The 26,891-nt window shown below is 44.1% G+C and overlaps 1 protein-coding gene across 1 annotated transcript in view; it reads left to right on the top strand.

The window, feature by feature from the left end:
* The window catches only part of LOC139940815 (meiotic recombination protein REC8 homolog), a 418,728-nt gene that overhangs the window by 22,877 nt on the left and 368,960 nt on the right, over positions 1-26,891 (top strand). Inside the window, exons 2-4 of the mRNA XM_071937199.1 lie at positions 1,824-1,898; positions 13,009-13,151; positions 21,977-22,079. Coding sequence (XP_071793300.1) covers positions 1,824-1,898; positions 13,009-13,151; positions 21,977-22,079 — 321 coding nt within the window. The remainder of the gene's footprint in view (positions 1-1,823; positions 1,899-13,008; positions 13,152-21,976; positions 22,080-26,891) is intronic.

Below are 26,891 nucleotides of genomic sequence, written 5' to 3'. Positions count from 1 at the left end.
TTTTTTTTACATTTAGAGTAAAGCTTATGTTCTAAGCTACAATTTGGTATAATAAACTCACTCTTTCGTATTATGGTTTGGGAGATTAGGCTTAAAGAAAAAACGTGTACAAATGCAATGGGGTTTTGGCGAGAAACAAAGAATAATAATAATAATAATAATAATAATAATAATAATAATAATAATAATAATAATAAAAATAATAAAAATCTCGACAAAAAACAATACCTGTTTCGACGGTAGGTCGGAACAGCTAATAAAAATCTTGACGATAACAATACTTGTTCCGACGGTAGGTCGGAACAGCTTATAAAAATCTTGACGATTTCAATTGCTGTTCCGACCACTACGACCACTACGTCGGAACAGCTAATAAAAATCTGAACAAAAACAATAGCTGTTCTGACAACTACATCGGAACAGCTAATAAAAATCTTGAAGATTTTAATAGCTGTTCCGACCACTACGTCGGAACAGCTAAAAAATGACCATTTGCTATTTGCTGTACATGTATTAAGTCTTTGAATTTTACATGTTTTATATTCAGATTTGAGCTTCTGATAGATCAAGACTGATGGGACTACATTTGAAAAGTTAACGTCAAAATCGTATGACCCCTCCTCCTGTTCGTACTGGAAGGTCAAAGTTTGCAGATTGTATATTTTCTTAAAAAATACACGACCATGTTACGTTGATTGGTACGAAGTTAAGCATAGTCGGGCCCGCTCAGTACTTGGATGGGAGAATGCCTGGGAATACCGGGTGTTGTATAGGCTTTTGTTAATATTTAAATAAATCATAACTTTTGTTCAGTATGTGTTCAAGGCATTAACAACATACATTTCCCAATCGGTTAGTTAGTCTTCCCTTAAGTCATCAATATTTCAAAATTTCATATTTTCTCAACCACATTGATATTCTCTACATCATATGAAATAAAAGGGCTTCACGTACTTCACAAAAATGAATATGTCGGTGACCTTTGCTTGACCTTTGATCTGTCTAAACCGGAAATGCCTTTAGAAATGCTTGAAAAGGTGTTTTTAATGGCTTTTATGTTAAAGTATACACCTTTTGATGCTTAACCATCACACCAAAAGTACATTTTAATGTTGATTTTCTTTTGTGCATTTTAGAGAGCTATTCTTTTCATCGATTCAAACACTCACCCACCGATAGCCGAACACTGGTTTTTGTTACTGAATTGCTATATATATATACATATATTTTGTTTAAAGTGTTCGGGCACTCAGTCCGGGACACATTTTCGTATAACTACAAACTTCATAATGAGTGAGATATTCTTTAGGAGAGGAAACCGTTTAAGTTGTAAACGTCGTGATGACATCATCCATTCTTGAACTTTGAAAATGCAAAGTTTATAAAAAAAACAAAAAAACCTAAATGACTTACAAAAGGAATTCTTACAATCAATAGGCCCTACATCCTCGGATATAGTGCAAGGACTTAATTTAAAGAAACCCCATTTGCCGATCAGGCCCTAATTTGTGCAACCTATGAACTTTGGATGATTTTGTTGCAAAGGACTCGGTAGCCGGTGAAAAAGCCTGCAGCTAGAGCTGACATTTCTGGACAACACTGAGTCAACGTATATTCATGGCTAAAGTTTGCTTTCACACCATAAAGCCCTATAATTAAAAGTAAACTAAAGTACATGTATATGAAGAAACAAAGTTAACGTACTTTAAACTCAGTTTGGTTAGGATCAACTTGATCCCGGAAGTTTGTGTATGTTTGAGACTAATTGCCAACTTTTACCTCTGTGAAAATCTTACTTTTGCTATCATTTTTTCTATTAATAGGATTGCTGCCACAAAATGTAGGTCAGTTTCCCTGTCAAAAAGAGATTACTTCACTGTCAGCATATCCAAGACATGGTAAGACTCAGGCAAAGTATACCTTTATTTTTTTAACCGTTCAGGCCATTTTTTTTTTATTACTTGGATTACGGATTTGTAAGCTACAAAAAACGGGCGGGGGGGGCGGAAAAAAAAAGAAAAAAAAAAAAGGGGGGATTACGGAATTTCGAGCCCAGAAAATCGGGCGGGGGAAAAAAAAAAAAAATTTAAAAAAATGCACGCGGGCAGCTTCTAAAAAACGTACATATATACACAATTTATGTAGATAAAAGCAACCACTCACTCAATGAATGTCGCCAGTGTTTTAGGCCAAACAAAATGTTCGGTTTCTGGTTACTGACTGGCCCTTACTTTTTAGTTACACCGCGACCCTAAATTATTCACATTTTCGGCTTTAAAAAAATATATTCATATTTTTTTTTAAATCGTGTCGAACAAAAAGTCAGACTTTCACCAAATTAACAAATGTTAGAACAAAATTGAAATAAAGACAAATTTACCGATATCTCCGTGATTTAAGGCCCATGATTTATTACTAATCCACGGACGTACACCGGTTCCTAGCTCACGAGTTAGTGCAGAAGGAAGCACACACGACACGCTGATGCTCTGCCCAAATTGGCGCACACAGACCATTTGTTGACGCATCAATTGATTGCATGAGTTTGGGTCGTGAGCGGTCGATGCTCTCGTGGTTGTTACTAAATGGCCAAACTGTATGCACTTGGGCAAATAGTATAGTCTATAAACGGACTCACACTTTTGTACGTGAATGCATACCATTGGTCTGGTTACCATCATACATCAACCGCGGTTTTTTTCCTCCGTTGACACTGACTCACGCCGCGGTTTAATACGTGTACATGTGCATGTACGTGTACATGTAGGGGTCTCGTTGTAAATTCCAGAAGAAAAAATCGCCAGTAAAAACATTACACGATGGTGTTTTGTACATGTACGCGATCGGTGGCACTGTTGTATGAAAGTGTTGTGTATTTTTATTTTTTTTTTTTTTCCCCTACAAAATTAGATTTTTCGGGCGGGGATTTTTAATTTTTTGTTAGAAACACGATTTTTTCGGGCGGCGATTCCCGTAATCCAAGTTATTAAAAAAAAATGGCCTCATTTGTTTAAATCATTGTTTACAAGAAAATTAACTTTGCAACTTTTAAATGAGATGGTACAAAACCTATCTATCATAAAAGAAACATTTACATTATCTGCAAGTAGTTCACATGGCAGTTATTGAGACTTTAAACTTTGAAAACTTTTTTCTCCTCTTCCTTGGTGTAAAAATTAATCAGTTTTTATTGGGATTTTTTAGGTAATTAGTTAAACTGACAGAATTGTTTGTTGTCAGCAAGGTCTAGCCATCGATTTCACCATACTCGGGCATGTGAGACTTCCGTGTTTCCGTGGAATTCCACGTTTTTCCTCTTTTTTTTCTTCGATTGTGCCGTTTTCTTTGGGGTTCCGCTTTTCCCCCTTCTATCTCTGTCGTTCCAGTAATGGCTGGTATGGTCCGCTTTTTTTTCTTCTACCATCCTCATCGATCATCAAACGGCCGTGCAAGGAATAGTCTAGTTAGCTCCATAGTGCCAAAATTGCTTTAAAACAATTTTACCTTGAAACACTTATGTTCACATGGACAATTACCACCTTGTCCATTCTTCACGTAGTAATAAAACAAGAGGAGTTGCCATGTTTATCAGTGATCATCTAAATTTCAGCTCCAGAGATGATCTAATGATTTTGTGTGTAGACTTTGAATGTGTCTTTGGCAGTGGTTGTAATCTTATTGTTGGTAATATTAACAGAGCTCCTGGTACTTCAACTGATAATTTCAATAGTTCCTTTGTTGTCTGCCTTAACAAAATCACTTCTGAGAAAAAACAATGCTATATATGGGGCGCCGTTTATGACTTTATTACGAAACCAATATATAGAATGAAACCAATATATATAGAACGAAATAAATATATGTAGGACGAAATAAAAAATATATAGAACAAAATAAAAAATATATAGAATGAAATAAACAAATATATTGAACGAAAATAAAAAAAAAAGAACGAAAAATAATATACAGAACGAAAATAAATATATATAGACCGAAATAAAAAATATATAGAACGAAATAAATATATAGAATAAAATAAAAATATAGAGAACAAAAAAAAATATATAGAACCAAATACAGGGTACTGCCATGGGTACCAAAATGGCACCCTCATATGCTAACCTATTCATGTCTCAGTTGGAGGACGGACTCCTGTCCTACGCCCCCAACCAACCACTAGTTTGGTGGAGATTTATTGGTGATATTTTCTCCATCTGGTGTGGTGACCAAGACAGCTTGGATGAGTTTATTAACCATATCAACTCATTTCACCCCACCATAAAGTTCACTACTAATGGCCTTGTCACAGATGTTTAAAGTAAACCCACCGACACCCACCAGTACCTTCTCTCCAATAGCTGTCACCCTAGTCACTGTAAGAAGGCAATTGCTTACAGTCAGGCCTTACGTATCAGGCGTATCTGTTCCACAGATACCCTGTATAAGAGGCGCTCATCAGAGCTAAGGAAACACCTTGTATCTAGCGGACACAGCGAACGTAGGGTCCAACTTGCTATCAACAGGGCTCTCAACGTACCTCGTCATACTCTGTTGACTAACACGGGAGCTAAAAAAGCTCCGACCAATAGAGTTGCTTTGGTCACCACCTTCCACCCCAAACTACCCAAACTTCCCTCAATTCTCAATAATAACATGCCTATACTTCACTCCTCCAGCAGGTTACACTCAGCAATCCCCGAGGTTCCTATGGTTGCATTCCGCCGCCCTAAGAACCTTGGTGACATACTAGTCAGGGCCAAACTTGCCCCAGGTACAGTCCAAACACAACCCCCGACAGATATACTGGGCTGTCACAAATGTACCCGTTCCAAATGCAGAGTGTGTCTGCACATTAAGCCCTCACTTAAGGTGAAGAGTCATACCACTGGCTCTTCATACAACATTAAGACCGACTCTGAATGTAGCACGTCTAATGTAGTCTATGTCATATCATGTAAGAGATGTGGGCTACAATATGTGGGAGAGACTAAGACCAAACTTAGTCTTCGCTTTGCGAATCATGTCTCTTCCATGAAGACTAAGAAACCGTACCCAGTCTCTATCCACTTTAACAGCCCCAAACATAGTGTCAACGATGTTGAACTTCTGGTGATTGAAGCTTGCAATGGTGATGACACACACCGCAAGAGTAGAGAATCACACTGGATTCACCAACTCAAGACAGTCAAACCCTTTGGACTTAACATAAACACTGGTATCAAATAACTTCTCATTACCCTCCACTTCACTCCTGCCTAAGAACTTATATGTTGTATATATTCTGTACATAAAGTATAAATTAATCTTGTTTAAAGTTGTTTTTATAAATTCATCACTGTAACTATCTGATGTAAGCAACCCCCCCCCCCTTTTTTTCCACAGGTCCCTCATACCTATTTTTAAAATCATCATACCTTTGATCTTGCTATTCTTATTAATTGACCATTGTTAGTTGTTTATGACGCAACTTGCTCTCTAATCCTACCCTTTCATGTCTCCCTGCATTGTTGTCGAACAATACATTTACCACTTTTATGGTCCAGTAACCCATCCTTTCATTCTAAACATCCTTTGTCCTTGCCACTTTACTCCTATTGGTTCATAGCCACACATTGTCTCTGAAATAGAAACTTTGATTGGCTGTTATTTTCCTTAGGATCCTTTCCTTAATCCCTTTCCCCCTCTCTTTTTCTATAAATGGATATGTATTTGTTTGTACTTGTTTTATGCCTCTGAAGAAGGTCCGGATTGGATCGAAAGCTAAGGCCATCTACCCTATTCATTATATAGAACCAAATAAATATATATAATAAATAGGGTAGATGGCCTATAGCTTTCGATCCAAACCGGACCTTCTTCAGAGGCATAAAACAAATACAAACAAATACATATCCATACATAAATAACCAAATACATATCCATTTATAGAAAAAGAGAGGGGAAAGGGATTAAGGGAAGGATCCAGAAAGAAGCAGGAAAATAACAGCCAATCAAAGTTTCTATTTCAGAAACAATATTGGTGGCTACGATTCAATGGGTATGTTCAGACCTGGGGTTAAACTAGTCCTTAATCTAAGCACCGCTGGTGTCCAAAAGATAAACATGACTTAGTCCAAATTGGCTTGCGTTCACACAGTGAGTTTAGTCTGGTCAAGCGGACTAAACTAGCCCACGATGTTGATTATTGGGTCATGCATCGGCGAACATGAAAGGGTAGAATTAGAGAGCAAGTTGCATCATGATGCAACTAAGACTGGTCAATTAATAAAGACTAGCAAGATCAAAGGTTGGATGGTATTAAAAATAGGTATGAGGGACCTGTGGAAAAGGGGGGGGGGGTTACTTACATGAGATAGTTATAGAAACAAATTCATAAGAAAAACTTAAAATTGTTTAATTTATACTTTATTTACAGAATATTACAACATATAAGTTCTCAGGCAGGAGTGAAGTGGAGGGTAATGGGTAGTTATTTAACACCAGTGTTTATGTTTAGTCCAAAGGGTTTGACTGTCTTGAGTTGGTGAATCCAGTGTGATTCTCTACTCTTGCGGTGTGTGTCATCACCATTGCAGGCTTCAATCACCAGAAGTTCAACATCATTGACACTGTGATTGGGGCTGTTGAAGTGGATATAGAGACCAAAAAAATCTACATATAACGAAATAATATTGTGGTTTATTATTTGATATACGAAATTATTTGATATACGAAATAATATAATATATAGAACAAAACAGAAATATATGGAACGAAACATTAACATTTAGATCGAATCAGAAATATATAGAACGAAACAGAAATATATAGAACAAAGCGCCCCCTTCGACAAATAAGGGCCAGTCTGCACTATACAACCACGGAGCTGTACAACATTAGCATAATAGCATGAACATTAGCATAGAGGTCGTTCACACGCCGTACTAAAGTTGGTCTAAGTCCACTTAGACCGGTTCGGGTTCAACTTTTGTGCGTGTGAACGCAAATAAAGTTAGACCGGATCGGGTTTAAACCCCAAAACTTAAACCGTCCAGCGAGGCGGTCTAAGTCTAAACCGGTTCGGGTTTATCTTTTAACACTGCGTGTGGACAGAATGACATCCGGTTTTAACTCACAACGGACGACCCATTGTGTGGTTCAATGCACACGCCCGGGACCCGGAGTGCTTGTATACGGTTTCTGTTGCCTCTGATGCTGAAAAGCACCGAGTATTTATATTACTTTCTTGCCGCTTACCGAGTTGGTGAAACCCTCTCGATCGGTGTATGCAGTTTAAGACAGGCCCACGCCCATGATTTATTAAATTCTGAAACAAAATTATATTTTCCAAGATTTTTTTGTTGAGTGTCCTATAATAAATTGAAACTGTTTTTCATGCGTATACTACGAGCGCAGCGAAGAAGCATATTTTTTAATGCTTCTCACATGTACAGCGCTGCCATCCCATAGTGATCACTCTCTGATATCCCATAGTTATCCATCACCGATCCCGTGGATGTGCCTTTCTATTGCTGTCACCGTTACTAGCGTGCTGTACTTTCAATCTAGGAGAATGAACTGCAGTGGGCGCGAGGCTGTGTGTAGGGGAAATTCCCTACGCCAGCAATATCACCACGTTGTTGTTGGGAAGTTGGGAAAATACTGCAAAGTACATGTATTTACGTAACTTGCACGTGTGTAGTTGTCACGTTGACCAGCTTTTGAGAGATCGCAACTTCCAATCGATTGAAGTACAAACTAAAAGTATTTAAATCGGAAACAGTGGTATAAAACAAAACACAAAAATGAAAAGTGTTCTGTTTCATGGAATATGGACAATATTTTGGTGAGTTTTCTCGGCGGTTTGTATCAATATTTTGTTTGTTTAAAAAAAAAAAAAATTGAGTCGTGTTCATGTTTGTTTTAAGTGCCCGTGTACTCCCAACCGTAAAACTGTTGCCATGACGTGTCCAGCCCTTTAAAAAATATTGCTAGTTTCACACATACTTTTGGAGGATCCTTAAGTAAACACACTGTCCTGGCATCCAACTGTGATAATCCCTTTAATCCCTTAAACAAACAACCTGCTCTGGACGGGCCTGACTGGATGATTTCTGGAACTACTTTTAAAAGCTACATGAAATGGCCATTTGCAATGGCAATAACTGAGCAGTATGTGTATTTTAAAATTAGTACTTTTTACGTAATTCTGTCATTAATGGGTAAATTAAGCTTATTGTACATTGCTTCTAGATTTTGATCAGGCATTATACATTACATGTACAAAAGTGTTTTTTTTTTTCTTTTTTTTTTGGCAAAAGATATTGTAAGCAGTTCAAAGCCCAGTATGGAAGCTACAATTGCAGCTTTCTTTGCAAACTGTGACTACTTTGTACTTACAGTATTTAATATTCAAAGGGAAATGACGCAAAACAGCGTTACAAGACCCATGCGCTCTTGGCCAGCTTTTATTAAAAGCATTCTAAGTTTACCAGGGAACGATTTCGTCCAGTATTTCTGCATGGACCGTTACGCAATTTTTTTTTGTATAGCAAAATCAAAACTTTGCATAACAGTCCATAAATTTTGTATCTAACAGCAAAATTTTAAAAATCGCTTAAACTGCAGACACATAAATTTGCGAAGCGGGTTAAAGTGATAGGGCAAACATAGTACAGCCTATACATGCTATAGTAACTTTAGTCGTTTTTTTTGCCTTTTTTGTGTGTAAAAATTTAGGGCACCAAGGCAATTTTTTAAAAATTTCAAAGGGCATCAAGGCAATCATAAAAAAAGTTGCGAAGGGCCCGACGGCAATTTGGAAAAAAAAGAAAAAAAAACAGTTCTTCCAATTTGTCCATTTCAATTTTCAATCGATTGCCTCCTAACTATCGTATTTATTATACCCAATATGCACTAAAAACTAACCCACAGAAAAAGAAAGCATTCATCTAACTGAACAAAATAAACAAAATAAAGAACAAATCTTACAATACACAATGAAATAATATTTTTGTTCATACGGCTACTATTGGTCATGCTGGTTGTGTAGTTTGTCGTAGAGACGCTAAAATTCCCACGCAACTGCTCGGTTTTGGGCGATGTTGACAGAAAGATATATATCCATGTGTGCGACGACTATGCTGTACATGATATATGTATGTACGTTATGTACGGTATACTATTATGCATGCATCGTGGGGGAGCATGTGCAGACACGTCAAGTCGTTTTCTCAAGGCGTGTGTGTTTCTAGTTCGCGTAATTTTACCAATAGAGGGCGTTTAATCTCATGCTATCGCATTGTTCTGATGCGCCCTCTAGCGTTCAAAGTTTCTTGTATTTTTGTGTTGCACGCAAAGAACAACGACTAGTGGGCTTGAAATCTGCTGTTGTGTGTGAAATCTGGTGCTATTTCTATGCGTGTTTGCTGACGTTCGAGGGCCAGTGCAGCGGTTAAAAAGACAAGTTAATTGTCACTCATAGAATTTCTTCCAGATGTTTTATTTTGTAAAATTAATTGAAAGAACAAGTTTGCCTTTAAAAAACGTTCGCATGCATGTTTGTCACGGACAGGGCCTAGCAGCACTACTTTATCTATAAACAGTATTAGTGCGCACGTACGGCGCAGCCGGCGTAACGAAAGTCGACACAAACAATAACCGTTCTTTGCTATTCATGGATGGATTTTTACCATTCAAAAAAGAAAACCAATTAACTTTTTACAATTTTAATCATTTTAAATATTGTAACAATCAATATCTTAGTCTTCAATTGATAAAAATCCACATGGATTCCTTCAGGCAGGATGGCTTTGTCAAACCTTATCGGATTAGTGGTGATAACGATCTTAATCCCCCAACTCCCAGCTGATTTTTCTCACTTTAAAAACCTCCAAAAGTATGCGTCCCGACCCGACCAGATACAAGGGTTGGTCGGGTTGGGTTTTAGAGGGCCGGACACGTAATGTGCTTTTCTGGTATCAGAAATGCAGAAAAGCAGATTTTATGGTTGTTTTACATGAATTTTTCTCCTTTTCTACTTTTCTGCTACCAGAAAAGCAGATTGAACGTGTTGTGAAAATGCATTTTCTACGTTTCTACTTTTCTGTTACCAGAAAAGCAGGTTTTACCTTTTCTCCTAATGCTGGCGGACGAAAAGTGGCCATTTGCATGTCTGCTACCAGAATAGTAGAAAAGCAGATTTAACGTTTTGTGAAAATGCCATTTTCTATTTCTCTGCTTTTCTGCCACCTGAAAAGCAGATTTTACTCTGGTGGACGAAAAGTGGCCATTTGCTATTTTGCTATCAGAATATTAGAAAAGCAGATTTAACGTTTTGTGAAAATGCAATTTTCTATTTCTCTGCTTTTCAGCCACCTGAAAAGCAGGTTTTACTCGGGCGGCCGAAAAGTGGACATCTCCTTTTCTCCTTTCAGATACCGGAAAATCATATTTTACCTATATAGGTGGCCGAAAAGTGGCCATTTGCTTTTTTCGTTCAAAGGACCGCCCGTGAATGTTTCAGTTTATTGAACAAGTCCAAACGTGTCACCTGTTTCATTTGACTCGGGAAACTGTATGACTGACCGTGTTTTTGGTAAGGAAATAATCCTTGAAGTCTATTTTGGATGGTAGCCGTGAAACCTCCGCCAGAGTTTTTCCTTTGAGATGCCGCGCCGCCTGCGCGGTCATCACAAAAGTAGGCCATTCTTCTTCCAGTATCGACTGACTGACGTGATTGGTTCCCCAACATGGTTCACGTTCACGGGCCGTCCTTTGAAAGCGAAAAAGCAAATGGCCACTTTTCGGCCACCTACTGCCTAGGTAAAATATGATTTTCCGGTATCTGAAAGAAGAAAAGGAGATGGCCACTTTTCGGCCGCCCAAGTAAAATCTGCTTTTTAGGTGGCAGAAAAGCAGAGAAATAGAAAATTGCATTTTCACAAAACGTTAAATCTGCTTTTCTACTATTCTGGTAGCAGAAAAGCAAATGACCACTTTTCGTCCGCAAGCATTAGGAGAAAAAGTAAAACATGCTTTTCTGGTAACAGAAAATTAGAAACGTAGAAATTGCAATGTCACAAAACGTTCAATCTGCTTTTCTGGTAGCAGAAAAGTAGAAAAGGAGAAAAATTCATGTAAAACAACCATAAAATCTGCTTTTCTGCATTTCTGATACCAGAAAAGCAGATGTCCACTTTCCGTCCTCCATACGTGAGGGAAATATTAAGGGATTGGAAAATATTAATCGACTGAGACAAAAATGGAAAGAAGAAATAAACCTGGGACGGGGAAATAAACAATAACGGGGAAGTATTAAGGGAATGAAAAAAACGAGAAGAAGAAATAAACCTGGGACTGGGAAATGAACATAGATGGGGAAATATTAAGGGAATGAAAAGCGGGAAGAAGAAATAACCTGGGACAGGGAAATATTAAGGGACGGGGAATTATTAAGGGAATGAAAAAAACAAGAAGAGGAAATAAACCTGGGACGGGGAAATAAACATAGATGAGGAAGTATTAAGGGAATGAAAAAGTGGGAAGAAGAAATAAACCTGGGACAGGGAAATATTAAAGGGACGGGGAATTATTAAGGGAATGAAAAAATGAGAAGAAGAAATAAACCTGGGACGGGGAAAATATTAAGGGAATGAGACAAAAACGGAAAGAGGAAATAAACCTGGGACGGGAAATAAACATAGACGGCGAAATATTAAGGGATGGGAAAAAATTAAGGGAATGAAAAAACGAGAAGAGGAAATAAACCTGGGACGGGGAAATAAACCTGGACGGGGAAATATTAAGGGAATTCAAAACGGGAAGAGGAAACAAACCTGGGACGGGGAAATAAACATAGACGGGGAAATATTAAGGGAATGAAAAAGTGGGAAGAAGAAATAAACCTGGGACAGGGAAATATTAAAGGGACGGGGAATTATTAAGGGAATGAAAAAATGAAAAGAAGAACCAAACCTGGGACAGGGAAAAAATTAAGGGAATGAGAAAAAAAACGGAAAGAGGAAATAAACCTGGGACGGGAAATAAACATAGACGGGGTAATATTAAGGGACGGGAAAAAATTAAGGGAATAAAAAAATAGGAAAAAAAAAAAAAACGGAAAGAGGAAATATTAAAGGGCGGGAAAATATTAAGGGAATGAAAAAATAGGAAGAGGAAATAAACCTGGGATGGGGAAATAAACATGGAAGGGGGAAATATTAAGGGACGGGAAAACATTAAGGGAAGAAAAAAATGGGAAGAGGAAATAACGTGGGACGGGAAATAAACCTGGATGAGGAAATATAAAGGGACGGGAAAATACTAAGGGAATGAGAAAAAACAGTAACATTTTTTAGAAAGTCGACACCCCAAGGACTTCGTCTTGAAGTTGGTATCCCGCCTGTTGGTATCCCGCCTCATGATTTGTAAGTGAGATGGTGGTTCTTGCAATTTGCCAACTGCCATGCAATTGTTGGAGATATCAGTTTCACATAAACCCGAAATTGCCGTCGCTCACATTGTTCAAACAATCATGTAGTCGGGTTGGATAGCCATACTGCACAGTACATTGTAGGGGAGAGAACTAGCCCGACTCCAAGGAGCGGAAATAATTGTCCAGTTATGCCACTCAATCGTGTCTGCAGTGAAGAAACCACAGGCCTCCACGCCACAGGCGAAGAAGGTGCGGGCGATCGGGCAGCACTTCGGAGACGAGGGGTGATAATTTTCCCATACCTCGACGATTGGCTAATTGTGGGTCGGTCCAGGGAGGTGACAGACGCGGCGCTCAAGATTACTTGGCACCTCAGGTCCGACCTGGGATTCTTGGTGAACGCAGAGAAGTCGCAATCGATCCCTTCTCAGGTTTCAATGCCCTCTTCAGGATTCAATGCATACGTTTAAAGCAGGTTTTTTTTAGCAGTTTGAGCACATAAACAAGTATCACTGCCCTGTACTTCTAGCCAATTATAAGTGCCATACTGCCTAGCAATTTGTGAATAATAACGTACCCTCTTTTTCTTTTAGTGATGATATCATGAAGTATATATGCCTGAAGGCTGAGCCAGTGAAACATCATGGAGCACACCCACGTCTTTCTCTCTACTTATCTTCACAGCTTATGTTTGGTGTAGCTAAAGTCTATGAGAAACAGATTGATTATTTCAGTGGTAAGTACACCTACAACTTAAAATAAGTGTCTCGATGTAGGTGCGTGCGTTTGTATTCAGAATGATGTCTGTACAAGCATTTACTTTGGCAGTCAATACCCGGAAGTAAAGTATTTTTACATAGCAATGACATTTACGTGTGATTTTTCACTGTGTGGAAGGGCAACCCGACTGTTTATCTTTTGCAGCTTTCTCACAATCGTTTCTTGCAATCAACCCCATCACAATATCAGACCTAGAAGGAGCTCTTTTAATCGCTCTCCTGAGAATACTCAGGAGCTCATTTTGAGCTCCTAAAATCACTCTTCTTATATTGTCCAGAGCTCCATTTGTTTGACTAGCAACTCAGTTTATGATTAAAATGGTCAGGTCGGACATGAAACATGTTGTTAACAGTACACAAAGAAAATTTACAGACAAAATAAAAAAAGTAAGTCTACTTCACTCATACCTGTAGAGCACAATACTATTTTTGCACATTTCCCTATACCGGCAGGTAATATCGCTAAGAATTAAATAGCGCCCTCTATTGGCCGCCCCATAGTGCCCCGCAGGGTACCAAGTGATCTTCCTCTTTTTTCTTAGCGGCAGGAGGGTGAGACGTGGTTTTTAATAACTAGCAAGATTTATTCTTAAAACGTCCCCATTTTTGCTTTGTGAAGCTTTCTTATAATGTCCTACGACCAGTACGGTTCGTGGAACCGTCGTAGTTTGTGTTGTTTTGATTGATATAATTGGGAGGACAAAGTCTGTCCTAACTGAAGGAAATTACATCCCCTCGGGACAGTCCGAGTCCTCGGTAGGCTGTGTCGGCGACACTATGTTGCCGTCCCAGTCTACTGCCCAGCACCCACAGCCACTGTCCGCTGCGGGTGCTGGCAGTCCCACTGGTGATGTCGGGGGCCGAGTACTCGGTCCCCAGCATCGGCCAAAGATAGTGGGGCTGGCAAACGCAAGGCTGTGTCCAAGGGGCGGATTACCCGAGCCCCTAAGACGGAACTTAAGCCTAAGAAGGGTCGAGTTGGTAAGCAAGACGTTGTACCGGGTCTGATGCTTGCCACCGACCAAACCCAGAGCACCGGACAGCCCATTGTGGCTACCCGTCATGGCTCAATGGGTTCTGGCCTCTCGGGCCCCCCTGGCACAGTGCAACACAGCACGGGTGACCGGGGCGGGTTGTTAACCGGGTTTCCGGACCACGCAGCGCCCGCTAACCCGATGGGTGTTGGGGCACCGCGGGCCAGGGGAGGGCTAGACGGACTGTTGCCCCTGAGCGGGTCACGCTCGGACGGACGCTCCACGGCATCGGGTTTCTGGTGTTCGGGGGTGCCCGTTCCTTAGCCATCTGACGTGTCTTCGGTTACTCAAGACAATATGTCACACAGGGGTGGAAAGAATAAGAAGTCGCGGTGTGCGTTTTCGGATGGACACTCTCAAAATTACATTAGAGTCCATCCGGACGCCAGCGTGGGCGGCAAGCCTTGATTTGAAGGATGCTTACCTTTACGTTCCCATCTGCCGAGAGCACTGGAAATTCCTTCGGTTTCAATACCGAAATGCTCAGTGCTCCCGTTCGGCCTCTCCACCTCCCCTCGGGTCTTCGCCTGATTAGTGAAGGTGGTAGGGGCCGCCTTGCGGAGGCGGGGGGTGTCGGTGTTCACCTACCTCGACGACTGGTTGATCGTGGGTCAATCCTGGTAGCCGAGCTGGGGTTTCTCCTAAACACCGACAAATCCCAGCCGACCCCATCCCAGTGCCCGACTTTTCTAGGGGCGTCACTCGACCTTCGGGCCGGGCTGGCCTCCCTTCGAGGGACTGCTTGAGGAACCTCAAACAATGCGTTTCCCTCTTTTTGGCAACGTCGGGGCCCCGGCTCAGGCCTGGCTCCGACTGTTGGGGCTCATGGCCAGCATGGTGGACGTCATAAAGTTTTGCAGGCTTCGTATGAGACCGATACAACTCCACCTGCTTTCCTTTTACCGACCCAGTCGCAACACCATCAGTCATTTGGTGTCGACTTCGGCGTGGCTGGACCCACATCTCCGGTGGTGGCCCGACGACGCAAAGCCCCGACCGTCATTGACTGTCACAACGGACGCGTCTCTCGGGCTGGGGGGCTACCCTGGGCCAACGCCAGGTGGCTGGGTGTTGGGGCCCCGAGCACAGCTCGGCCCACACAATGTACTCGAGCTGCTAGCAGTGACCTACGCTCTCGAATGTTTCCGGAGGGAGGTGGTTGGCTAGGTGGTGTTGGTTCAATCTGACAACACCACCGTCGTGTCATACATCAACCACCAGGGGGGGACTTGGTCCCCCCAGTTGTGCGCACACACCTGGGAGCTGCTCCACTGGTGCATGCACAACGAGGTCTCCCTATCGGCGATTCATCTCCCGGGCGAGGAGAACGTCACAGCGGATGCTCTGTCCAGGGGGTGGATCCACCCCACAGAGTGGACGCTGCGTCCTCAGGTTGCTCAACTATTGTTCCAACTGATCGACCGCCCACACGTCGATCTGTTCGCTTCAAGCAACAACCACCAATTCCCGACGTACTGCTCGAGGGGTCCTGACTCCTTCTAGCGTATGCTTTTCCCCTGATCTCGCTTCTCTAAAACTCCTCTCACCAAACTGGAGCAGCAGGAGTGCAAAATCCTCCTTATAGCCCCTTTTTGGACCCGCCAACCGTGGTTCACCTGCTCTACCAGGCTACTGGTGCATCGCCTGGTGGTTCTTCCCCAGAGGGCAGACGTCTTGTTCCAACCCAGCTCGGGCCTACTGCACCCAGCCCCCCAACATCTCCACCTGACGTGCTGGGTTCTGTCACACAGTCACTCTGCGCAGCAGGCCTTTCACGACGAGCTGCGGAAAGTGCAGCATGTAGCCGGCGGGCATCCACCAGAAAGGTGTATGACAGCAGGCTACGACATTTTTACCGATGGTGCAGGCAGCGGTCTCTACATCCCCCCGATACTAATGTAGGGGAGGTAGCAGATTTCTTGGTCTACCTTTTTGATGACAGTCGCAAGACGGGTACGATTAAGAACTACCGGTCAGCAATTGCGGCCGTTCACAATGGGTTCCCTGGATGGGTCCTCCATTTCCAACAGCCGGGCTCTTAGCCAGCTGCTTAAGGGGATGTTTGTGTCCCGGCCTCCCGTACGGAGGCTGGTACCCGCATGGAACCTTTTTAGCGTTCTAACCACGCTAACGGGACTGCCTTATGTACCAATGGCTAGCGCAATGCTGTTGCAACTATCCATTAAGTTGACTTTCTTGTTAGCTGTGGCTACGTCAAGGCTTCACAGTAAGCTTCACTCCCTGTCGACCGAGCCCGGCCACATCCGTCGGGAACCGGGTGGGGTTCGTCTGATACCCGCGATGGGTTTTCTGACCAAGAACCAGTCTGACACGTTTTTGCCTCCAGATATCTTTGTGCCAGACATTAAATCCCACTCGTCGGTCCGGAAAGACAAGCTATGGTGCCCAGTCAGGGCACTTAAGTGGTATGTCAGCCGAACGGAACCGCTTCGTAACCACCCACAGTTGTTCGTTACGTCGACGCCGCCGCATGGCCCGGGACACGATTACTCGATGGCTCGTCGCAGCGATACGCTCAGACGCGAACCTGCCAACGTCGGAGAGGGTTAACGCCCACAAAACTCGGGCGGCTTCCACATCATGGGCATTTTTTAAAGGTGTTTCTTTGAGTGATATTACACAGGCAGCCTGCTGGAAGACCCCAAACATATTCACAGGTGAGTTCCCATTTTGCTCATTGTTCTCTGATCACTGATTCTGTGTTTTTTAATGTGAATACCATTATATAACATAGCTTACTATAATGTAACTGTTTTCACTCCCGTCGTTGGCACGTACGCGCCGCCGGGTTTGATTTCGCAGTCAGGCGTTCAGTATTTAGTGAATAGTATTTAGTTTGTTGCCATAGTAACACAAATTTATTCGTGCGACAGGACGGATCGATAGAAACATGTAATTGAAACATTCAATTAGGCCCCTTGGACATGGCACTGCCCCAGCGGCACCCCGCTACTCCCAGCATGCCCGTCAGAACTTCCAGACAGGCGGCAGGGGACGTGGCGGCGGTAGGCCCCCTCCCCCTCCTCGCTACTCAGGGGGGTGGAGGCGGTGACACCCTGCTTCCGACTCTGGCCCCGAACCGGGACCCGTCGGGGGCCGTCTCGGAGATTTCGTAGGGTCTTGAGCGAGATTACGTCCGACGCATGGGTGCTCACAACGGTCGAACACGGTTACCGTTTAGAGTTCATGAGCACCCCTTCGTGGGACGAGACCTGTTTGCAGGGCAATTCACGGAGTCTATGGAGGCCGAGGCCAGGCGCCTCAAGGCCACAGATAAAATCAACTTAAAGAAGCCACAGACCTTCGTACCAGCGGCAAGAAAAGGCAAGCAAGCCTCCTTTGTGATTCCACGTAGGCGCCCACAGAGACCCGCCCGTGGTGGTTTTTGTGGGAACCAAGGACCGACGAACGCAGGCACGCCGGCCCAAGGCCAACAGCAGGCCCAGTCGGGCTGTGGTTTTCGTGTGTCCGCCCCCGGTATCCTGGGGCGTGGCGGAAGTGACTTCCCTGTCTCCAGGCGACCTCCCGTCGACGGACCCGTGGGAGACCGCCTTCAGGCTCAGATCACGTCCGACAGGTGGGTCCTTGAAACGATCGAGTGCAGCTACGCACTCGAGTTCACGAGGACCCCCCCCGTCGGACATGCTGGTGCGGCCAACGCCCACCCCGTCTGACCCCCTCGAAAGGGGAGATCAGTTCCCTTCTCCTCAAATGGGCAATACGCGTTGTCCCCGGCCAGGGGACACGGACGGGGTTCATGTCCACTTTCTTCTTAGTTCCCAAGAAGGAGGCGGACAATTTAAAGCCCCTAAACCGATTTATCCACCCAAAGCGCTTCCGTATGGAAACGCTGTGGGCAATCCTCGAATCAATCGATACACCTGCGAGGGGGGCAAGCTTGGACCTTCGGGACGCTTACCTGCACGTTCCCATCAAGGCCGAACACTGCAAATTTTTGCGCTTCTCTACAACGGAACGCTATACGCATTTGTGGTGCTCCCCTTTGGGCTGTCAACCTCCCCTCGGTTTTCACCCGCGTGGTACGGGCGATCGGGGCAGCACTTCGGAGGCGAGGACTGCTGATTTTCCAATACCTCGAAGATTGGCTAATTGTGGGCCGATCACGGAGGCAATGTATGCGGCGCTGACACTTAGTCGGCGCCTCACGTCCAGCCTGGGGTTCCTCGTAAACACCAAGAAATCGCACCCGATCCCCTCTCAGGTGCCCACCTTTCTGGGTGCGGCTCTCGACCTTCAGAGGGGGCTAGCCCGCCCTTCGGCGGAACGGGTACAGAACCTACGTCAGTGTGTAGCCCTTTTCCTTGGGGCTACGGTGGCGCCAGCGGTAGCCTGGCTCAAGTTACTCGGTCTGATGGCCAGCATGGTAGACCTAGTAGATTTCTGCAGGCTGAGGATGAGGCCTATCCAGCTCCATATCCTCTCCTACTTCCGGCCCAGCCGTCATTCAGTCAACCTCCCGGTGCCTACCACGCCTTGGCTGACCCCCCACCTTCAATGGTGGGTGGAGGACGCCAACCTCACACGTGGTCGAGTGTTCCGCCCGCCCCAACCGTCGTCACTGATGCGTCTCTGTACGGTTGGGGGGCGACCCTCGACCCCCGCCAGATAGCGGGGGTGTGGGGCCCGGAACACCACTCAACCCACATCAACGTCCTGGAAATGCTGGCGGTCCGAAATGCCCTCCAGCACTTCCGAGCACAGTTAGTGGGGCAGGCCGTCCTGGTGCGCTCCGACAACGCTACTGTGGTAGCGTATATCAATCACCAGGGGGGCACCCGGTCGGCCCGGCTTTGTGCACTAACCTGGGACCTAATCCACTGGTGCATACAGCGTGCTAACAATGCATGCTAACAATACTTATAATGTTTTGTTCACCCTTGGGACGACACCCCCTGTACGTTTTGGGCATGGACCACTATCGGGCCTAGCGGCCGCGAAGCGTTCTCTGAATTTTTTGAGCACGCCGGGGTCCTACGCCCCCCCCTTAAGACATGCAGTCGCACTGTGTATACCCACCGCCTTTCCTCGGTGCGAGTCTATGCAAATCTCCCCCCCCCCCCACAGAAGTGTGGATGGGGTCTACGGATGAATACTTACCGGTAGAGTATCCCTCCCTCCTTCCCCACATACTCGGTCCTTTGGTGCTTACATTCAATGATTCAATGTAAGACTGTTAAACTGTTTGCTAACAATAAACCTTGGGTAACAAAAGAACTGAAATTACTGTTGAATGAAAAGAAGAGAGTTTTCCATTCAGGTACTAAAGAGGATCGTAAGTTGGTACAAAAGAAACTCAAACGCAAAACACTGGAATGTAAAAAAATGTATAAGGTTAAGGTTGAAGATATGTTTAAAGCTAACGATACCAAGCGCGCTTGGCAAGGATTACAAACTATGACAGGTTATAAGCCAAAGCCCAAAAGTGTTAATGTTGAAAATGAATCTGTGTATGCTAATGATCTTAATGCGTTCTATTGTAGATTTAATCAAACTGACTTCAGTAGTGAACAGACACAGGTGGCTGATCTGGCTCGGTCTTTTCCGACAAATAATCTTAACATTTCAGTTGGGGAAGTACGGAAATTGTTTTGCAAATTAAATTCTCACAAAGCAAAGGGACTGGATGGCGTGAGTTGTAAAGTTTTGAAAGTATGTGCTAATCAGTTAGTTTTCCCTTTTCATAAGCTTTTTCAGGCCTCTATCAGTACCGGGAAAGTCCCAGCCCTGTGGAAATGTTCAACCATTGTTCCTATTCCTAAGCGACTCCATGCCAGAGAGATGAACGATCTTCGACCAGTGGCTTTAACATCTGTGCCAATGAAATGTTTAGAAAGGGTTATCATGAATAGGCTCATGCCATCAGTTAACCAATCTTTAGACCAGATGCGATTTGCATATCGTCCCAAAAGAAGCGTAGAAGACGCAGTGCTTACTCTTTTAAATGCTGCTTACGAACATTTAGAAAAAGGTGGTACTTATGTTAGAGCCCTCTTTGTTGATTTTTCAAGTGCGTTCAATACAATTCAGCCTCACCTCATGATTAAAAAGCTCCTTGATCTTAATGTAGATTCTAATATTGTTTTATGGATACAAAGTTTTCTTACAAACCGGACACAACAGGTTAAGCTAAACTCCACTATCTCACCATTTCTTAGTACAAATACAGGTGCCCCGCAAGGTTGTGTCCTGTCCCCGGTTTTGTATACAATTTATACCAACGACTGCAGAGCAATAGAGACTGACAACTTGATCATCAAATATGCCGATGATACCTCAATTGTTGGTCATACGTCTTCCACGGAGGACTCTTTGCAAAGCTACAACAGCGAAATTAATCATTTTGTTAACTGGTGTACAGAAAATTACCTTGAAATTAATGTAAATAAAACTAAGGAATTGGTATTTGACTTCAGAAAGAGGGGCACGCCCATACCAGCGCTTACCATAAATGGACGGCCAATTGAATGAGTATCGGAGTATAAGTACCTTGGAACTGTTATAGACGATAAATTGAGTTTGATAAAAACACAAGTTGTACAACTAGTAAACTACGTCAACGTTTGTATTTTCTCAGAAAGCTTAACTCCTTTGGCGTAGATAACACCATTTTAGAACTGTTTTACCGCACTATTTTACAAAGTGTTTTATCTTTTAGCCTTATTTGTGTTGATGGAAACATGCTATCTCAGGACAAACAATCTTTTTTAAGAGTAGTTAAGCAAGCTAGAAAAATAACCAGAGTCGAACTACAAAGCCCAGAGGCACTCTACCATGACCAAGTATGCACTAAAGTTAACATGATCCTGTCTGACCCATCCCATCCCATGTACCCTAAGTTTTTATCAAGTCGCCGGCGGGAGGATCGCCTTTTACAACGTAGAATTAGGACACAACGCTACAACAACTCCTTTGTCCCTACTGCAATCCGTTTTTACAATGGCCCTAAAGTCTGCTGTTTTTATGCGTTGTTGGTTTTAAGGACCTCTCTTGTGTACATTTTACCTCGTATGCTGTGCATAGTTTTTAATCCATGCTAGATACATATTTTTATACCTGATATTCTTAATTAATATTTTTATCTATCTGTTTGTTGTTAAATAATTTTAAGCGTTTTTGTCTGTACTGTTTGAATCATGGCCAGTTTTAATTTCCCCAGTGTGGGATAATAAAGTTCTTATCTTATCTTATCTTATCTTATCTTATCTTACATTTAGTCATTTAGTAGGGCTCATCATAAGAGGACGACTCCGTGGCAGGCATGTAGCGGGGTGTTAAGGGTAGGACGATGGAGGGCGCTATTGTGTGAAAGTCTTAGCATTTTTGCCTCGCGGCATAGGGAATATGCAAATTAGTAATTCAACTCTACCGGTAAGTATTCGTTCGTAGACCATCCACACTTCTGTGGGGGGGGGGGGGGGATGTGCTGCTGTCTGCTGTAAGGAATGCTCATCCAGTTGAGTGACTTTAAACTTTATGTCACCTCGGCGTTGCTTCAAACACATTCTGCTTGCCCTACATTGTACCCCTTCTAACTTTGCTGATAATGTGGCAGTGTATGGGTACCAGGCTAGTAATCCATACTGTAAGATAGGCAGAACTGGCGATATATAAAGGCACTGAAGGGCATGTGAAGATGACCCCCAGCAATCTGCCAAATGAAACCAAGAAGATGTATCTTATTTGATGGTTGTTTTTTTTCTTCGCAGCTGATGTAAGGGAATTGTACACCCGATTTAGCACAGCCAAGTTGACAGTGGGAAACTTTGAAGGAGCAGATGTGATACAAACTCAACTCCCTAAATCATACAGGTAGGTAATGAATTATTGATTTGAAGCATTGCACGTTGTGGTATCAATATATATATTTCTATTACACAAAATACATCACCTCCGATACCTACATGCTTCTAAATTTGCACTCAAAACAAAGGCTGACACAAAACAAAGGCTATGACGTCACCCACACACACTACACCCCTCAGTAAATTATTTGCACCGCTGTGTTCGTCCTGGGCTCCGGTCTCTACATGGATTGAGGACTGGGTAGAAAAGGTTCTAAACGTAGAAACCAGAACCGGGAGCGAAAAGGGGTAGGGTGGGTGGGGTAAAAAAGAATTCCCCAAAACCAAAAACCCAAATACAAAAAAGGGGGTCCGCCGGACAGTCCCACCGCTATTGACGCCCTCACCTTAGCCCAGCCAGAATCGCGACTGACAAAGAGTCAGTCGCCTTCAACACCCACAGCGGTGCAAATAGTAAATTATTTGCACCGCTGTGTTCGTCCTGGGCTCCGGCCTCTACATGGATTGAGGACTGGGTAGAAAAGGTTCCTCACCCGCACCCAGGATCCGCACGCCACTGCCCCCCACTTTCCCCCCATCTCTCATCCAACTCTCACACCGTCGCTGCCTGCCCTGCTGGAGATTTAAAGCCTTCTCAGCCTTGAAGCCGGAGTTTAGGGCCGATAGAACTCACCAGCCTGGTCTGCTGGCGATAGCCGCTCCTTTCCTTCATCCTCAATGGCCTTCCTTATTAAAAGAACCGTGGTGCGGCGCCTGGTTACTCTATCCATCTATCCAAGTGTGGTGTCTGTACGCTCACTGTGTCACCCATCCGCAGTGATCCATCACTTCCTGGTCCGTGGCTCCCTGCAACCGCAGAGTGGCTGCTACTCCCGCCCTTCCACCGTAGGGTCTTAAGACGCGGTCACCCGGATCTGACGAAGCTGAGAAGTATAGTTTGAGGCGATTCGTGGGGCCGTTTCCTGTGAACGGCTTGTTAGTCAACGACCTGTGATCCGGTGTAGATGTCCGTATCCCGTGCAAACCTGACCACGCCTTCCAAAGCCCCTGCCGGGTCCATTTCACTATCTAATATTGGGGATTACAACGAGAGATGAGCCACCTTGCCGCACAGTTTGGCCAATAGTGTGGCTGAGAAGAAGATCTCTGCCATAAATCTTAGTGATTTCACTGGTCTTCGTTCACCCTACGTCTTCCGACCTACCTCCTGCCCACCATAGGCACAAGAAGAAAGCCAAGTCCCTGTACAAAATGAACTGCCCCACGAAGTGTACATGGTCGGTCTCATGAAGCTTTGTTATTCACTTCCTGATTTCGTTTGCGAGCCACCTGATCCTGTCAGAGAAAATGGGGACTGCTTGTCTTGGCGTCACCCGGGCTTGCTCAAGCCTCGTTGCCTTTAAATATTTCCGCACTCGAAAGGAAATACAAGGGTTGCCCCATTGTGAGTTCTGCAGCCAAGGAAGTGTCTTTCCACCTATGTTGAAATAGGCCCTGAGCTGACCAATGTATGAATCGACTGTTCCGGCTGAAAGATGTCGCTCACACCCACAGCCAAAAGGTCCACTTTTTCCAAAATTTCCGCAACCCGAGGCATGAACCTGTGTTCGACCCTTTGAGTCTCGATCCGCTAAAAACTTAGCCACACCCTCTGGGGTCGCTGAATTGAGCCCTCGCCGTCAGTGAAATAGCCTGAGCTATGATTGCTCCAAAGAAAGGTCGACAAACTGCTAATCAAACTCCTTTTCTGCGTGTTGAATGTCAAACTTGTCAAAACGATCGTCCAACTCTTTAAGACTCTCCTTGACCCGGTCGAGCTTGAGAAACAAGGAAAGGAAAGAAAACAGTACGGTTACCAAAACCTGTTTGGGGTATTAAAAAGGAACCTGAGCGAAATATCTAAATCCACGTGCACTCCGGTACGCAAGACCAAAACTGACCTGAGTCATCTTTGCAGTCGTCTCTGTGATGTCATACTCCCCCAAACCGTTAAATGAACCTGACCTACTAGGTCTGACTGAGTTATACAATCATTGGAGAGAAAATACAAACTTTATCCACTGACACTTGGTTTACAAACGTTTACCCGCCGAGGCAAGAACTCTCAGCAACTCCTCTACTCCTGCACCGCCAGCCTTGCTGATGTCGTTTACACCTCCGTCTAGAACCGCCAACTCCGGTTTCTTTGCTCGACAGGGCTCTGCCAAAACGCTGCACAAGACTCCCAATCTTGCTCCGCCATTTACGCTCAACCTGACAACCAGCGACGCTGGCCAACCAAATCCCCTCATACCCTTGAACATCAAATCAGATACTAGAAGCACTGGGTGTTGAGCGGCAAACGAACCTCCCTCGAAATCCGACCATCCGCAGGAAAACGACACTCGCATGCCCAAAGCTCGAATCGAAGGCCCTCTGAGTTTTTACCATATCCTCGCCTTGACGGAAATACCAGGACGCCTGTCTGACCGAGTTCCGCTCTAGGCGCAAAGACCGTGTTGCAAAATACACTAAACGCGGCCAACAGGACCTTGGATGGTGGTGCTTCGGCACTACTATTGTCACCGACACACTCCCCATTCGATGAAAAGCTTGATCAGAGCTGGAATGAGCACAAAGGGAGGGAAAACATACAGCTGCTCACCCTGAGGGCATGACTGTGCAAACACGTTTACCCCTGACGAGCCTGGAACTGGGAATCTTCCTTTCGGAACATTGGAGAGCAGTATCGTGAGACCCCATGAAAACCCCGAACTTCCACCGAGCTCCCTTTGCAGGAAGTGCCACATCGCACTGTAAGACGAGTGTCCGCTCTAGAAAGCTCCCTGTATGGAAAATCTGCCTGGTTCTCCCCACTTGGGACCCACTCCAACTTTAGGCCGAAATTAGCTTCTAGGAGAGACTTTGTGAATCTACCTGCACATCGACTCTTCTGTCCAAGAGTGTATATATTTCTGACAGTAAAACAAAATACAAAGCCAGTGCCTCTTTGTAACAGATGTCTGTTATAAATTGCACATTAGATAACCAATAAACGCCGAAGGTGATGGCGTTTTGACCGGGAAGCGACAAATATATACCCACCCCATTTATGATCAGAGGCATCCGATGCCAACCTTACTGTCACTGGTGCCGCTCTTTCCTCCATGGGATAGGCTCTGAAAATGAGTCGACAAAACGCCAAAAGATCACCTCATCGCGCACAGGTTGAGTTAAATGAACAGGTGTGACCTCATCCAACTCGGCCATAAAGGAGCAACACTCCCGGACAAAAGGGAAAGTAGCAATGAACACTAAAATGAAGCTTGGCATTTTCCGACAAAGTGCTGCATCTTTTTCATAAGCACCGAACCTGCTTTCAACATGTCCTACCTAACATGAGCGAATGAGCACTTCTTCTTATCCGGGATCCAGAAAGAAACCCTAGACCCAAATGCATCATCCATGAAACCGGCTGCAATTGGCTCTTCTTCAGGTTGATGAAGTATCCAAGTGACTGCATGTTAAAGACTACTTACAACACTCTAGCAGCCTTTTGACTCGAGTCGCTTATCGAGCCCTGCAAACAAACAAAAGCAAACATTCTGCCTTTAGGAACAAGACTTCCCCTCTCCACCACACTCTCCAATGAACCGTTCGACGATCCAAACTTTTGTGTGAATGCCCCTGTTTTTTTAACCAGGTTGAGAGACAAAACCCCAAGTGTAGGCACTGTTTTTGAAACCGAACGGGAAAGTAGTGTCAACAAAATAGAATCCCGCCCACTCGAAGCCACAGAAGGTCCTAGACCTCTCATTTAGAAGGATTTGTTTGTATCCCTGAGCGTCATCGATTCCCGAGAACTTTCCACCTCGACTAATCGATTCCACAGTATCCCCCAATGGAACTAATTTGAAAGGTGTATCCTTACACCAGATGTTTGGCCCCTTCATTGACAAAACTAGTCTGATTTGGGGAGGTTCGATGGTGAGCGCATTGACACACCTCGGCGGTTTCGTGCTTTTTACCGCCCCAAAAGCTCCACTGACCCTTCTACAAGGCGCTTCGAAATTGTCTCATTAATGAAAGGGGTGAATTCCTTGCAAATAGGGGCGTTAATAGAAAAGTACATGGGTGGAAGGATGGCCGAGTCAAAGGTTCTACCCCGGTATTTCCCTCTAAAGGGTTGGGAAAACTCAAACAAGTCTACGCGTGAGGGCACTCAGTCAATATGTCATTCCACGCCTGGGGATGATCGTGCAGACCTTCCAGCTACAAAATAAATCTGGGTCTCGAAACCGCAGGGCTTGAAAATTAGGCCGGCAAACACCTGAAAGAACTTTAGCAGGACTTGGCTCTGATCCATCGGGGGGCCCTGCAACAACTCATGATATATCTACCCAGAAACACGAACCTCTGCGCCGCCTTGCAGCCTAAGCTGCAACATGGTCAAAGGGGTAGCAAGATGAGCGCTCCCACACATGGGTTCCCAATATCTTCAAGAACCGCCTATACTCCTAGGTTTAATAAAGAGAGAAACCGTTCAAAGCACATCTTGTAAAACATTTTCAACGGCCAATGACCGATCCATAAAATATATAAAAAGGAAACAAAACTCGGACAATAAATAATGAATACATCTCACATAGAAATGTCATTTTTTAGCGCCAACTGCCAACCGCTCAAATTGTTTTATTTGACACACTAAACCACAAGACTACAAAATGACTCGGTGTTCTATGTGCAACTTTTTTTTTTTTGCTTTTTTTTTTGCTTTTTTTCTTTCTTTTTAGTAAGTAGGGGGCGAGCCATACCTCGAACAAACCTGAATATCTAATGA

The sequence above is a fragment of the Asterias amurensis genome, chromosome 8, assembly GCF_032118995.1.
Source record: "Asterias amurensis chromosome 8, ASM3211899v1".
NCBI lineage: Eukaryota > Metazoa > Echinodermata > Asteroidea > Forcipulatida > Asteriidae > Asterias > Asterias amurensis.
Note: the sequence above shows the minus strand (reverse complement) of the source record. Positions and strands in the feature narration are given on the sequence as shown.